This window comes from Bos javanicus, chromosome X, assembly GCF_032452875.1.
Source record: "Bos javanicus breed banteng chromosome X, ARS-OSU_banteng_1.0, whole genome shotgun sequence".
Classification (NCBI taxonomy): domain Eukaryota; kingdom Metazoa; phylum Chordata; class Mammalia; order Artiodactyla; family Bovidae; genus Bos; species Bos javanicus.
In genome coordinates, this window is record NC_083897.1 from 99,151,056 (window position 1) to 99,166,016 (window position 14,961).

Here is a 14,961-nt window from a genome sequence, read left to right on the forward strand (position 1 = left end):
CACTTCAAGTTGTCTTCCAATCTCCCCAGCAGTAAGAAATCACTACCCCCTTTTAGTCCCCAGGGCTTACCTTGTATCTTCCATAGCATGTATTATAATCTGCCTTGTACAATGGAATTAATATTTATGCTTATATATATATATATATATATATATATATATATATAAACCTTCCAGTTATAAATGATCACTGTATCTCCCAAATTTATTCTCAGTGTTTTCAATTGTATTTATTTATTCTACGAGCTTCTGTGATAGCTCAGTTGGTAAAGAATCCACCTGCAATGCAGGAGACCTGGGTTCGATCCCTGGGTTGGGAAGATCCCCTGAAGGGAAATGCTACCCACTCCAGTATTCTGGCCTGGAGAATTCCATGGGCTGTATAGTCCATAAGATCACAAAGAGTCAGATATGACTGAGTGACTTTCAGTTTCACTTATTCTATTCTTGGCTGTATTGAGTCTTCATTGCTGTGCAGGGGCTTTCTCTAGTTGTGGCAAGTGAGGGCTACTCTCTCTTGCAGCGTGTGGGCTTCTCTTTGTGGTGGCTTCTCTTGTAGTGGTGCACAGGTTGTAGATATTCAACTTTCAGTAGCTGAAGCACTAACGCTCAGTTGCTCCACATTCATGGGTTTACTTCATGGATTTAGTTGCTCTGCAGCATGTGGGATCTCCCCAGATCAGGGATCAAGCCCATGTCCCTACATTGCCAGGTAGATTCTTAACTACTGGACCACCAGGGAAGTTCCTCAACAGTTTATTTTATTTATCCAAAGTTTTAGCTTCCAGAACCTTGAAGCATTTGAAAGATTGCTTTTAAACCAACTATAAGGAACAAAACCCCACAACAGTGTCTCTTTGATTCACACTTTGCCCTTGACGAAGAAAGCTTGAATGTGAAATAGAGCAAAGGTTCAGATGTGGAGCATGAGCCCGGTGGTTTATAGACAGAACTGATAAGAAAAAAGGGGCTTGTTTTAGGGAATGACTAGTTAAGAGGCTATACAAGTTGTACTTGGCATGTCATGTACTTGGCATGACAGTTCAGATACCAAGAAATTTACTTGCATTTTTCTTATTTAATCCTCATAGCTACACCTTGAGGTAGATGTTATAGTTATCCCCATACAGGCATACCTTGTTCTAATGAGTTTCACTTTATTGTGCTCCACATTTATTGTATTTTTTACAAATTAAAGGTTTGTGGCAACCCCATTTCAAGCACCTATTGGCACGACTTTTCCAATAGCATTTGCTCACTTTATATCTTTGTGTTATGTTTTTGTAATTCTTGCAATATTTTTAACTTTTTCATTATTATGTCTGTTATGGTGTTCTGGGATCAGTGATATTTAATATTGCTATTGTAATTGTTTTGGGGCACCACAAACAGCATCCCTATAAGATGACAAACTTAATGGATAAATGTTGTGTGTTTTTGGATGGCTTCACCAACTGGCTGCTCCCTCCTGTCTCTTCCTTGTGATATGACAATATTGAATAAGCCAGTTAATAACCTACAATGGCCTCTAAATTTTCAAGTGAAAAGAAGAGACATGTCTCTCACTTTAAATCAAAAGCTGGAAATGCTTAAGCTTAGTGAGGAAGGCATGTCAAGAGGCAAGATGGACCAAAAGCTAGGCATTATTGGGCCAAACAGCTACATTGTGAATGGAAAGAAAAAAGTTCTTCAAGGAATTAAAAGTACTACTCCAGTGAACAAACAAATGATAAGAAATCAAAGCAGTCTTATTTCTGATACAGAGCAAGTTTTAATGTTTGGGATAAAAAATAAAACCAACCACAACATTAGCCTAATCTAGAGCAAGGCCCTAACTGTTCATTTTACGAAGACTGAGAGAGGTGAGGAAGCTGCAGAAGAAAAGTTTGAAGCTAGCAGAGGTTGGTTCATGAGGTTTAAGGAAAGAACCCATCTCCAAAACATCTAAGTGCAAGGTGAAACAGCAAGTGCTGATGCGGAAGCTGTAGCAAGTTTTACCAGGAAATCTAGCTAAGATAATCAGTGAAGGTAACTACACTAAATGACAGATTTTCAATGTAAACATAGCTGTCTTTTATTGAAAGAAGATGCCCTCTAGGACTTTCACAGCTAAGAAAGAGAAGTTAATGCCTGGCTTCAAAGATTTGAAGGAAAAGGTGACTCTCTTGTTAGGGGCTAATGCAGCTGGTGAATTTAAGTGGAAGACAATATTCTTATACTGTTCAGCAGATTCTAGGGCCCTTAAGATTTATGTTTAATCTACTCTGCCTGTGCTCTATAAATGGCACAACAAAACCTGGATGATAGCACATCTTTCTACAACATGATTTATTGAACATTTTAAGCCCGCTCTGGAGACCTAACCTCAGAAGACAAAGATCTCTTTCAAAATATTACTGTTCATTGCCAGTCCAGGTTCGATGCATGAGACAGGGTGCTCAGGGCTGGTGCACTGGGATGACCCCCAGATGGGATGGGGAGGAAGGTGGGAGGGGGGTTCAGGATGTTTACACACATGTAAACCCATGGCTGATTCATGTGAATGTATGTCAAAAACCACTACAAAATTGTAAGTAATTAGCCTCCAATTAAAATAAATAAATTTTTTTTAAAAAGGTAAAACTATGGGAAAAAAATATTACTGTTTATTGACAGTCACCCAGAGCTCTGATGGAGATATACAATTAGATTGATGTTGTTTTCATGCCTGCAAACACAGCATTCATTCTGTGGTCCATTGGACCAAAGAGTAATGTTGACACTCAAGTCTTATTATCTAAGAAATATATTTTATAAGGCTGTAGCCTGCCATAGATAGTGATTCTTCTGATATCTGGGCAAGGCAGATTCCGGGCAAGGCAGAATCTGGAAAGGATTCACCATTCTAGGTGTAAAATAAGTACACTGGTAATTCATGGGAAGACATCAAAACATCAACTTTAACAGGAGTTTGTAAGAAGTTTATTTCAATCATCTTGGATGATTTTGAGGAGTTCAAGATGTCAGTGAGGAAGTAACTGCAGATGTTGTAGAAATAGCAAGAGAACTAGAAGTGGAGCCTGAAGATGTGACTGAATTGGTGCATTCTCATAATAAAACTTAAGTGAATGAGGAGTTGGTTCTTATGAATGAACAAAGAAAGTTGTTTCTGGAGGTGGTGTCTACTCCTGGCTAAGATGCTGTGAAGATTATTGAAATGACAACAAAGCACTTAGAATATTGCATAAACTTAGTTGATAAAGGAGCAGCAGGTTTAAGAGGATTAACTCCAATTTTGAAACAAGTTCTATTGTGGGTAAAATGCTATCAAATAGCACTGCATGCCACTGGGAATTCATTTGTGAAAGGAGTCAATGGATATAGCAGTCTACACTGTTATCATATTTTAAGAAATTGCTTAGCCCCCCCAACCTTCAACCTTCAGCAGCCACCACCCTGATCAGTCAGCAGCCATCAAGATGGAGGCAAAATCCTCCACCAGCAAAAACGATCGTGAACTTTAAAGGATTAGATGATGGTTAATATTTTCAATTAACATATATATCTTGGATTTTTAAACATCATGTTATTTATTTCACACTTAATATTCAATACTATAGCTAAACATAATGTTTACATGCATTGAGAAACAAAAAATAATTGTGACTTCGTTTATTGAAATATTCATTTTATTGGAGTGGTCTGCAAATGAACCCACAATATCCCCATGGTATGCCCATGTTGCATTTTATGGTGTTCTCCCTATCATTTTCAGACTTACAGAAACATATTTATAGCATCAGTAATATGGGTGTTTTGAAGAGATAAAGCTATCCTAGGAGATTTTAAGTCACCAGAACTGCAATCTTCAGAAGCTTGTATAAGACTACTTGTTTCATTTTGGAGGACTTCTTTGGACTGGAGCAAAGCAGTTGAAACCACTTATTATTCATTTAACAAATACTGTTTGAATACCTACTCTGAGTAAGGCACTTGAGATAAAAGATGAAAGTTCTTTCTTGAGTGGATTTGTAGTCTAATGGGCAGACACACAAAGTAAACATTATATTTTAATGTAGTGAGGCTCACTGAATCTATAATGCTAGGGAATGATTTAAACATCAGAATCATAGTTTTAGAGAAGAAGGGATATTAGGAATTATTTGTCTCCTTGGGTTACTCTGTAAGATTGTGAGCAAGAATTCTATGAAGGTATATAACCAAAGAGCTTGATTTAACTGTTTGTCCTGAATTTGTGTGCCTGGTAGATGATCTTCTCCCACCTGTCACCCACTCTTCTAAGCAAAAATAACTTGGCACATATTGGTTTGGGGAATTATTTAGGGGGGCACTATTTGTGGAACATAATGACATGATATTTACACATACTGACCTTCTGACTTTCAGTATGTAAGTTGTATATGTGTGTGTACACAACTATGGAATTCTAGAGAGCTTGAAAATACCTTTTAGTATATATAGTTTTCCTGCTTTCTCGAAATTGCTTCCTTGGAATTACTTTCTTACAGTATTGGAAAGTTATCACAACTCCAAAGCCTTTTTGCTTGAGAAACATGGGGAAGTAAAAGATCCACACATATTCTGCCCAATCAGCTATTATTTCCCTGTCTTGGAAGGTAATAAAATGTGGAGGCAGCCTGAATTTCTGCTTTGCCTCTCTTTCCTGTTTTCCTACATTTCTAGAAGAATTATGGCCTTTTTAACCCATAATGATATGAGGCCTTCTCTTCTCACCAGTAAAGAGTAGAGGAATGAGAATGAGGAGTCTAGACTTCCCTGGTTTATATTGCCATCTTATAAATTATATACAGGAATAGACATGCAGACATTCTCATTTAATCCTGATAACAAAGCCTTGACTTGAAATAGGTGAAATTATAAATACTTTCTCTTCTAGTTTTCATATTTTCCATATGAACATGTAGTAATTTTATAATCAGAAAAACTGCAAATATGTACTACAAAAAACTTAATTTTTTTCTTTCTCTACAAAATTGGGGGTCACAATTTTGCCTCAACATCCTGCTTTTTCACACATTGTTCTTATATATAGATCTCCATGTCATTAAATATTCTTTGAAAAAAATGGTTTATACTAGCTCAGTAAATACATATATGAGGATAAACTAGTTTTATTTATTTTCAGAATATTTAAGATAAATAACAGAAGATCTTTACAAAGGAACATTATGGAACAATTAAAAAAATGTTTCCAGAGTATTTAATAACTCTTCATGATATGAATTTAAAAAGAAGCTGTAAAGATATGAAAGTTGCTCCCAATTTGTGAAATACAAGCATAGATTTATTGAGATATCAGAAGTGTTAACATTTTGGTGTATATCTAGATGGTAAGATTAAGGTTAGTGTCGGTTTTTATTTCACTGAATTTCAGAAAATCTCCACAGTGTCAGTACACTTATTTTGCATTCAGAAAACTATACATAAAAAAGCATTATCATGAGTGATCAAGTAGAAAATATAAAGGAGATTTTGGATCAAGATGGTGGACTGTACAACAGCATTTACTTATCCTAAAAAAAAAAAAAATTGTATGGACAAACTCTGTGTGTATGTTGAATATTATTTTTTAAAAAAAGCTTTGTGAGGAATTCCTGGAAGATAGAAAGCAGATGGAGAGGCTGTGGAGGAGGGTAGTGGGTGACAGACGGCCAGAGAGTAGGAGGAGGGGAGCCAGACAGTCTGGCTTGGGTTTGAGGGAAGCAGTCGGGGAGCGCGTGAGGAAATGAAGGAGAGCCTGAGACTATGTGGACGAAAGCAGTGTGCGCACTAACCCGCCCTGCTGCTGCTGTTGCTGCTGCTGGCTGAGCGGAAGGCGGAATGGCGGGGGCGGGGGCGGGGCCGAGGCTGAGGCTCTGGCGGGCTCGGAGGGGTCGGGTTCCCGAAGCGGCAAAAACCCTGGCGCCAGAGTTAGGCCGAGCAGAGAAACATTGCTAAACCGAGGCCGCGCGGACTTCTCAAAGAACCGCCGCCACCGGCGACTTTGGCGCTGCTGCCGTCCTCTTATCTCTTTCCCGTCCTCTCCTCCGTCGCCGTTCTGCATCCATCGCACCATCGATAACAGCTAAGTGGTCAATTCTGGGGACTTAGGGTTGGGAGTCGGGGCGGGCTCAAGGCGCGGACAACACACGCAAGCCCGCCATCTCCAGCGGCAACCGCCACTGCTTGCAGATACCTCTCCGGAGCGGGAGGGAACACTGTCAAGAGGCCCCCTCTGTTCTAGTGCCCAGAGTTAGAGCGTTTCTGCCAAGCCTTAGTGAGAGTCTTGCCTTTCGGGAAAGGAGGAGAACGGACAGGACAGGATCTGTCTTTTTTGGGAGATCACGAAAGAAAGATCTCATACTGGATAGCGTTGACTTTTTGTTAGTTTAATCTAGCAAGTGTCAACGTTGCCGAGCCTCCTTAAACCCTAGCCATGTCGCCCCCAACAGTGCCTCCAATGGGCGTAGATGGCGTGTCCGCATACCTGATGAAGAAAAGGCACACCCACAGGAAGCAGCGGCGCAAGCCCACTTTCCTCACCCGTAGAAACATAGTTGGCTGCCGCATTCAACACGGCTGGAAGGAAGGCAACGAGCCTGTGGAGCAGTGGAAAGGCACCGTGCTTGAGCAGGTTTCCGTGAAGCCCACTCTCTACATCATCAAATATGATGGCAAGGATAGTGTGTATGGGCTAGAACTGCACCGAGATAAGAGAGTTTTAGCGCTAGAGATCCTTCCTGAGAGAGTGCCAACTCCTCGCATTGATTCGCGCCTGGCAGATTCCCTGATTGGCAAGGCAGTAGGTCATGTGTTTGAGGGTGAGCACGGTACGAAAGATGAATGGAAGGGCATGGTCCTGGCACGAGCTCCTGTGATGGACACTTGGTTTTACATCACCTATGAGAAAGATCCAGTCCTTTATATGTACACACTGCTGGATGACTACAAAGATGGTGACCTGCGCATCATTCCAGATTCCAACTACTATTTCCCTGCAGCAGAACGGGAGCCTGGAGAAGTTGTCGACAGCCTTGTGGGCAAGCAGGTGGAGCACGCCAAAGATGATGGGTCCAAGAGAACTGGCATTTTCATCCACCAAGTTGTGGCCAAGCCATCTGTCTACTTCATTAAGTTTGATGATGATATTCACATTTATGTCTATGGTTTGGTGAAAACACCCTAAAGATTCGTTATACTATTGCAGAAGTTGTGGAATGATTAAATGTAAAATATGTTGTGTGAACTTTTGAGAACAGTTTTGGTGTCAGAGGTTAAAGAAGTTATTAATTACTGTGCACCAAATTTACATTGACTAGTTCCACAATTTTGCCCCAAGTATACTTTGGTACTTTTTATATTACCTTGTTCTCTAATAAAATTTTTAAATAGGATGTTAATAGAAAATTGAAAAATTCATAAAATTTCAACAATGGAAAACTAGATAAAGAAAAATAAATGGTGTATACACACTATATCTTCCCCTCTTCCATTCTTTGCCTTACCTTTTTTTTTTTTCTCCCCAGGTAACAAATGTTAAGAACATAATGTATATCCTTCCATGTTTTCTCCATTTGCCTAAAGGAAATTTGTTGTCCTTTCTACAGAAACAGCAAGCCACATTATTTCTCTGTAATTGCTTTTCTCACTTGATATATTCTTCTGGTCAGTAACTACAGATATCTCTCGATCTCTCCCATGCCTCTGTCTCTTTTCCATCTCCCCCTGGAATGTATTTCTGTATATGGTATAAGATAGAGGTCCAACTACGCATTGTACTTATATTGAATGCTGAATTGTACCATCACATTGTTAAATGAATCACTCATTTCCCCTTTCCTTCTATTTCTCCTTGTCTTCCTTCTTTCTAACAGCTGCATACACAGTACATACTTATTTACCAATATGATACAATTTATGTACCATTACATTTTTGATGGTCTTTTAAGTTATTTTCTTTTTTTTCCATCATAGCACTGCTACAATACATACTGAGGCTTTTATTTCTATAGAGTAGCTTCCCAGAAATGGGACTGCTAGGTAGGTGTATATTTAATTTTAAGAGTTACTACAAAATTGCCATCCCAAATCAAAGTGATCATTTTCCAGCATCTCCTACAGCAGCACACTTTGGTATTTGCAAACCTGAATGGTGAAAAATTACATAGTATTGTCCCTTTAATTGACAAACTCAATGAGTTTTTTGTTTTTGTCTTTTACTATTTGGACTTTTTGTGATTGCTAATTCTTATCTTTTGCTCATTTTCTATCAAATAGTTGATCTTTTCCTTATAAATCTGTAGTAATTCTAAATATGTTTTCTATGTTGTGCTTATTAGTCAGTTGTAGCCCACATGTGTTATGGTTTTCTCCATTCTATCATTAATATTGACTTTATTGATATCTTCTCTTTTTTACTGTATAGTTTTTTTTTTGTTTTTGTTTTTTAATTTAGATTCCTATCTCCTTTTAAGCTTTTGGGTTTCTTGTTTTTTTCAGCTGAATGCTCCCACCCCTAGTCATACAAATGTTTACCTACATTATTTCCACATTAAAGCCCCCTCGGCGTGTCACTAATAACTATGTGATCCATCAGGAATTTATTTTTGTGTATGGCATAAGATAGACGTTCAACTACACATTTTGTTCACATTGTATACTTGGTTATGCTATCACATTTATTAAATAAATCACCCATTTTCCAGTTTCTGAGCCAGTATCACATTATTTTAATTGTACTAGCTTGACTTGGTCAAGCTATCACATTATTTTAATTGTATCACATTATTTTAATTGTAATAGCTTGACTTGGTAAAGCAAGTCCCCTGTCACTAGTTGTTTTTTTTTTTCTTTATGTAATTTGTCCTAGACATTCATTCTTTGACATGAAATTTGTCAGCATTCTTTCCACTTTTAAAAAAGTGTGATGTCCTAGAATTGTATTATATTTCTGCATTTCTATTAGAGGATGATTTTAATAGTAATATTAATTGTAAATACTTGAGAATTTCCGTACATCATTAAAATTTTTTGGTTGTGTTTTTGTAATGTTCTTCGTATAGGTTCATTACATCTGATTAAATTTATCTCTAAATATTTTTACAGTTTTTGTCACATTTTGAAATGTATCTTTTCCTCCTCATTTGTATTTTTGGCAATATATACAAACTAGAGTTATTTTCCTTCTATTTTCATCTTATAAAATCCTCTGAATTATACGGGGTCTTTTAAATAGAATATTTGGGACTTTTTAGATATACAATCATCTCACCTGCAAATAAAGATCATTTTATTTCTTACAATGTTTATATTAATCATTATTACATTATCTGGATTCTCCAAAAAATGTTGAATAATGATTATGACAGACATGCCTGTCTGGTTCTTAATTTTCATGGATTTGTCTTTAGTATTCTCTATTAATATGACATTTACTGTTGGTTATTGGTAAATAGTCATTAACCATTAACATGTTTAGGGAATTTCATCTCTTCCTGTTTCACTTAGCATTATTACTAAAAGTGGCTCCTGAAGTTTATCAAATATCTTTTCAGTGTCTATTGATAAAATAGTATGATTTTTTTCCTTTAATTTGTTGGCATAATGAATTAGAGTGGTAGGTATTTGATATTGAACCAAATTTGTGTATCTGGAATAAATCCCACTTGGTCATGGTGTAATAATCATCTGATATATTGCTGGATATTATTAACTAATATTTTATTTAGTATTATTGTATTTACATTTCAAAGTGAAATTGTATTTTACAAGTTTTGTTATTAAAATTGTGCTAGCTTTAAAAAATGAAATTACAAGTTTTCAACCATTTTACTGTGTCCTGGAGTAGTTTAAATAGCATTAGAATTATTTGTTCTTTAAAAACTAGCTAGTAATGAGCTATAAAAACAGTCTAATCCTGGTGACAATTTCAGTGGTAGATCTTTAATCCACTTTTTTATCTCTTCAATGATAATTGGTTTATTCAAGCTTTCTGTTATAAAGGAATGTATATTCCTCTGTGAAATACAAAATTTAAAGTTTTCTCTATTACAGGCTTCTTTCTTGTATTATTCAGATGCTTTATGTCTTTGTGTGCTGTATATGCATATATCTTAGATATGTTCAATTTTGAAAACATTGTAATAAAGCCATCTCCGACTGTTTTAAATTCTCTTTGAATTTTATTTTGAAAAATGAAAACATAGTATGGAAAGTATGAAAGACATAAGAAACATCTATTTACCTTCACTTAGAATTAGCAAATGTCAACATTTGGCATATTTGCAAAATATAAAGTTTCCTTCCTCTGCAGAGAGAGACACTATCATGAATTTAGTGTGAATCTTGCTTATGTTTTATTTTTTATTGAAAATATACCATAGTTGAAAATATACCATAGTTGATAATAGTATTGATTTCTGTATTTAAAAGAAAAATTCAACATGAACAGTAAACTTTAAATCATGTGAAATTTCTTTTAATTTTTGTTGTAGGGATCTCCTTTTGTTTCCAATTGGGAAATGGATTGCAACTGCAAAAATAACAGTAACACTGACCTTAGAATGCAAGTTTCTCTTCTAGGTACTTTTGCCACTCCTGATATCCAGGCTTGGCCCTAGCCACAGCACTGGCAGTTGACTAAAAAAGACAAAATTTCACCTCTCAAGGACATTTTATCCTGACTGTAGTGAGGCAGCTATCCACCACCCACCACTGACCTCAAGATTAGAAATAGATCTTATATTTTTCCATGATAATATTGGCGTTATCCTACTTTCTGACACTCAGAATTAGGGCTGCCCCCAATCCTGGAACTGTTTTAAGAGTTTGGGACATAGCAGTGGACAAAACAAAAAGCGTCCTTTAACACATGGTCTTTTATCTTTCAAGTAACCTTCAGACAAATAACAAGATGTAAGGTGAGTACAAAACACTACAAAACAGCATAAAAAGAGTGTGATAAATTTCATTAAAGGGTTAGATGAGTGAATATGTACTAAGTGACAAACTATATAGTTTGTCTTCAGACTACAACAAAAAATACAACTATATATACATATATATATTTAGATATATAATGTTGTTTCCTAGTCCCTGATCTCTCACTTGGCCCCAAGTTCTGAACCAAACATTACATTATTCCATGATGACGATGGACTTTTAACATATAGTAAGAGAGTGAGGCTCAGCCCTGGCCTAGAACCTGGAAACAGAGCAGTAAACAGTCTGAACAAAATCATTGTTATTTTAAAGGGAGATAGAAGGCAGCCATGACCACCTTTATACCCCTAACCCTTAGGACTTATATTGTCTCATCATGATTTGGAAATATCCCACAACTTTTTAGTCAGATCAAATTTTCACTCTGGGTCTAACTCTGTTTTAGAAGTTAAATATACAGCAGTGAGCAAAATATGGAACTACATCTTAGTGGGAGGAAGATAGGAAAAAAAATCAATGTAGAATTCTGTGTTCACCATCTATGTATTTATCCCCTAATTTTCTGGCCTCCTCAACTAGAACTAAATTTCAGATTATTTTATGATAAAACTGATATCATACCTGCTTGCTTTGAGTCAGAGGGAGGCTCAACCGTGACCAGACAGTGAATAAAAACTCTATTCTCTTGAAACTTACATACATTCTATTGGGAAGAGACAGACTGGCATTCCCTTCTTCTTGGACCAACAGTCTAGAATCAGGTCTTTTATTCTTCCTTGTTGATAGCAGAGTTCTCTCAAATTCTGACACTAAATCAGAGGCAGGACCACAAAATAGTTATGACAGGTATAGAAGAGGGAAATAGCCAGAAAAAAAATCCTTCCTTCAATAGTGCTTTTAGTTTTCATCCTCCTGAGAGGAGACATTCCCCCAACACACCTTATACATACATCAGATTGTGATGATGGGTTTGAAAAAAAGTAAAGCAGAGTAAGTAAAGAAACAGAGTAGGGTCTTGGGCATACTATTCTATACATATGGATAGGAATCCTCTCAGAAGAGACAAGATTTGAGTAAACACCTCAATAAATTGAGGGGGCTTCACAGGTAGTGCTAGTGGTAAAGAACCTGGCTGCCAATGCAGGTACACATAAGAGACGTGGGTTCAATCCTTGGGTTGGGAAGATCCACTGGAGAAAGACATGGCAATCCACTCCAGTATTCTTGCCTGGAGAATCCCATGGACAGAGGAGTCTGACAGGCAGTAGTCCATTGGGTCGCAAAGAGTCAGACATGACCAAAGCAAATAAGCAGGCACACACGCTGAATAAAGTGAAGAAGCAAATCACATTGCTGGTGCCTTGAGATGTAATGTGCCTGGAGGTTTGAGAAAGCAGCCTAGTGTGGCCAGATTGGAAGTGAACAAGGAGGAGAATGGGAGGAGATGAGATCAGAGAGTTTGTCAGGGGCCAGATCCATATAATCTTATCAGTTCAGTTCAGTTCAGTTGTTAGTCATGTCTGACTCATTGCAACCCCATGAACTGCAATACACCAGGTCTCCCTGTCCATCACAACTCCTGGAGTCCACTCAAACTCATGTCCATTGAGTCAGTGATGCCATCCAACTATCTCATCCTCTGTCGTTCCCTTCTCCTCCCACCTTCAGTCTTTACCAACATAAGTGTCTTTTCAAATGAGTCAGTTCTTCGCATCAGGTGGCCAAAGTATCGTAGTTTCACCTTCAGCATCAGTTCTTCCAATGAATATTCAGGACTGATTTCCTATAGGATGGACTGGTTGGATCTCCTTGAGAAGGAACTCTCAAGAGTCTTCTCCAACACCACAATTCACCATCATTTTTTGGCGCTCAGTTTTATTTATAGTCCAACTCTTACATCCATACATGACTACTGGAAAAACCATAGCCTTGACTAGATGGACCTTTTGTTGGCAAAGTAATGTATCTGCTTTTTAATATGCTATCTAGGTTGGTCATAACTTTCCTTCCAAGGAGTAAGTGTCTTTTAATTTTATGGCTGCAATCACCATCTGCAGTGATTTTGGAGGCCAAAAAAAAAAAAAAAAAAAATACAGTCAGCCACTGTTTCTACAATTTCCCCATCTATTTCCCATGAAGTGATGGGACTGGATGCCATGATCTTAGTTTTCTGAATGTTGAGCTTTAAGCCAACTTTTTCACTCTCCTCTTTCACTTTCATCAAGAGGCTCTTCAGTTCTTTTTCACTTTCTGCCATAAGGGTGGTGTCATCTGCATATCTGAGTTTACTGATATTTCTCCTGGCAATCTTGATTCCAGCTTGTGCTTCATCCAGTCCAACGTTTCTCATGATGTACTCTGCATATAATTTAATAAGCAGGGTGACAATATACAGCCTTGACATACTTCTTTCCCTATTTGGAACCAGTCTGTTGTTCCATGTCCAGTTCTAACTGTTGCTTCCTGACCTGCATACAGATTTCTCAGGAGGCAGGTCAGGTGGTCTGGTATTCCCATCTCTTTCAGAATTTTCCACAGTTTGTGTTGATCCACACAGTCAAAGGCTTTGGCATAGTCAGTAAAGCAGAAGTAGACCTTTTTCTGGAACTCTTGCTTTTTCATTGATCCAATAGATGTTGGCAATTTGATCTCTGGTTCCTCTGCCCTTTCTAAAACCAGCTTGAACATCTGGAAGTTCACAGTTCACATACTGCTGAAACCTGGCTTGGAGAATTTTGAGCATTACTTTACTAGCATGTGAGATGAGTGCAATTGTGTGGTACTTTGAGCATTCTTTGGCATTGCCTTTATTTGGGATTGGAATGAAAATTGACCTTTTCCAGTCCTGTGGCCACTGCTGAGTCTTCCAATTTTGCTGGCATATTGAGTGTAGCACATTCATAGCATCATGCTTTAAGATTTGAAATAGCTCAACTGGAATTCCGTCACCTCCACCAGCTTTGTGTGTAGTGATGTTTCTTAAAGCCCACTTACAATATTATGGACCACAGTAAAGAATTTGGATTTTAATCTGAACAAGATAGGAGGTCATACATTTTGGCAAAAATATGACAATTTTCTTTGTTTCACTCATTAAATGATCTGACTTAAAATACCTCCTTCATCATCAAACAAAATTCTGTCTGTTTGGTCTTCTTTGCCCCTTTGGTCTATGAGCTTTTTTCCCTCTTTACCATCCCTGGAAAACTCATCATCTCTAATATATTCATTCCCTTATTCTGCCAGCTTGCTAACTCAGAATCTTGGTTTTCTTCAGATAAGGGTATTGAAGAGAGATTAAGTTAAAATGAGCATTCAATCTTTCATACCTCTGGAATTCCATCAGATAATCTTGAATGGTGTGGTGAAAATGTTGGAGACTGGGACAAAAGATTCTAGATGAGTGGTCACAATAGCAATTCAGACAGAAATTTGTAAGCTAATAATTTTTAGAAATGAATATTAAGGAGCATTTTGAGGAGGAGTCAATATTGTGGTTGATTATATAAGGAAATACCTCTAGGCTAATTATTTATCTGTTGAGATTAAAAAGTTAAGGTGTGGGATGGGCAATATTTTCAGAGTGTGAATATAAAAGGAAAGAACACAAAACTGAAGGATAAACTAGTAAATGTAGGTGCAAAAGATCTTCTTTTTCTTCTCTTTTAGTCTGTATCTGAACAGGCTCAAAACACATGAATGAGATGTAAAATGTCACTATTGTCTGTTGTTTGGACAAAATCTTTTTTTTTTATAAGATAGAAATAATTTATCAATAAATTTCTGATTATTTTACTGAACTAATGCGTTCTGTTTCTGGACTTACTCATGACTGCTTAAACTATATTCAAGGATTTTGTAAATGAAAAGAATTCATGTTTTCTTTCCTTCACATATTTTCTATACCTATCCTTCATTCCTTCATTAAGCATTCATAACATAAAGAATATAAGCTCATTTTTAAAGACACTTAAATAATCCCCAAAGAAAACTATATGCACATGTGCTTTTGATAAGTCA

General features: G+C 37.1%; 1 protein-coding gene across 1 annotated transcript; it reads left to right on the forward strand.

Annotated features, from left to right (window-relative positions):
* The first annotated feature begins 5,887 nt into the window (after positions 1-5,887).
* Positions 5,888-10,168, forward strand: SPIN4 (spindlin family member 4). The gene has a single exon (XM_061410345.1). It carries the CDS (start codon positions 6,437-6,439, stop codon positions 7,184-7,186), a length of 750 nt encoding a protein of 249 aa, XP_061266329.1. The 5' UTR covers positions 5,888-6,436; the 3' UTR covers positions 7,187-10,168.
* The last annotated feature ends 4,793 nt before the right edge of the window (positions 10,169-14,961 follow it).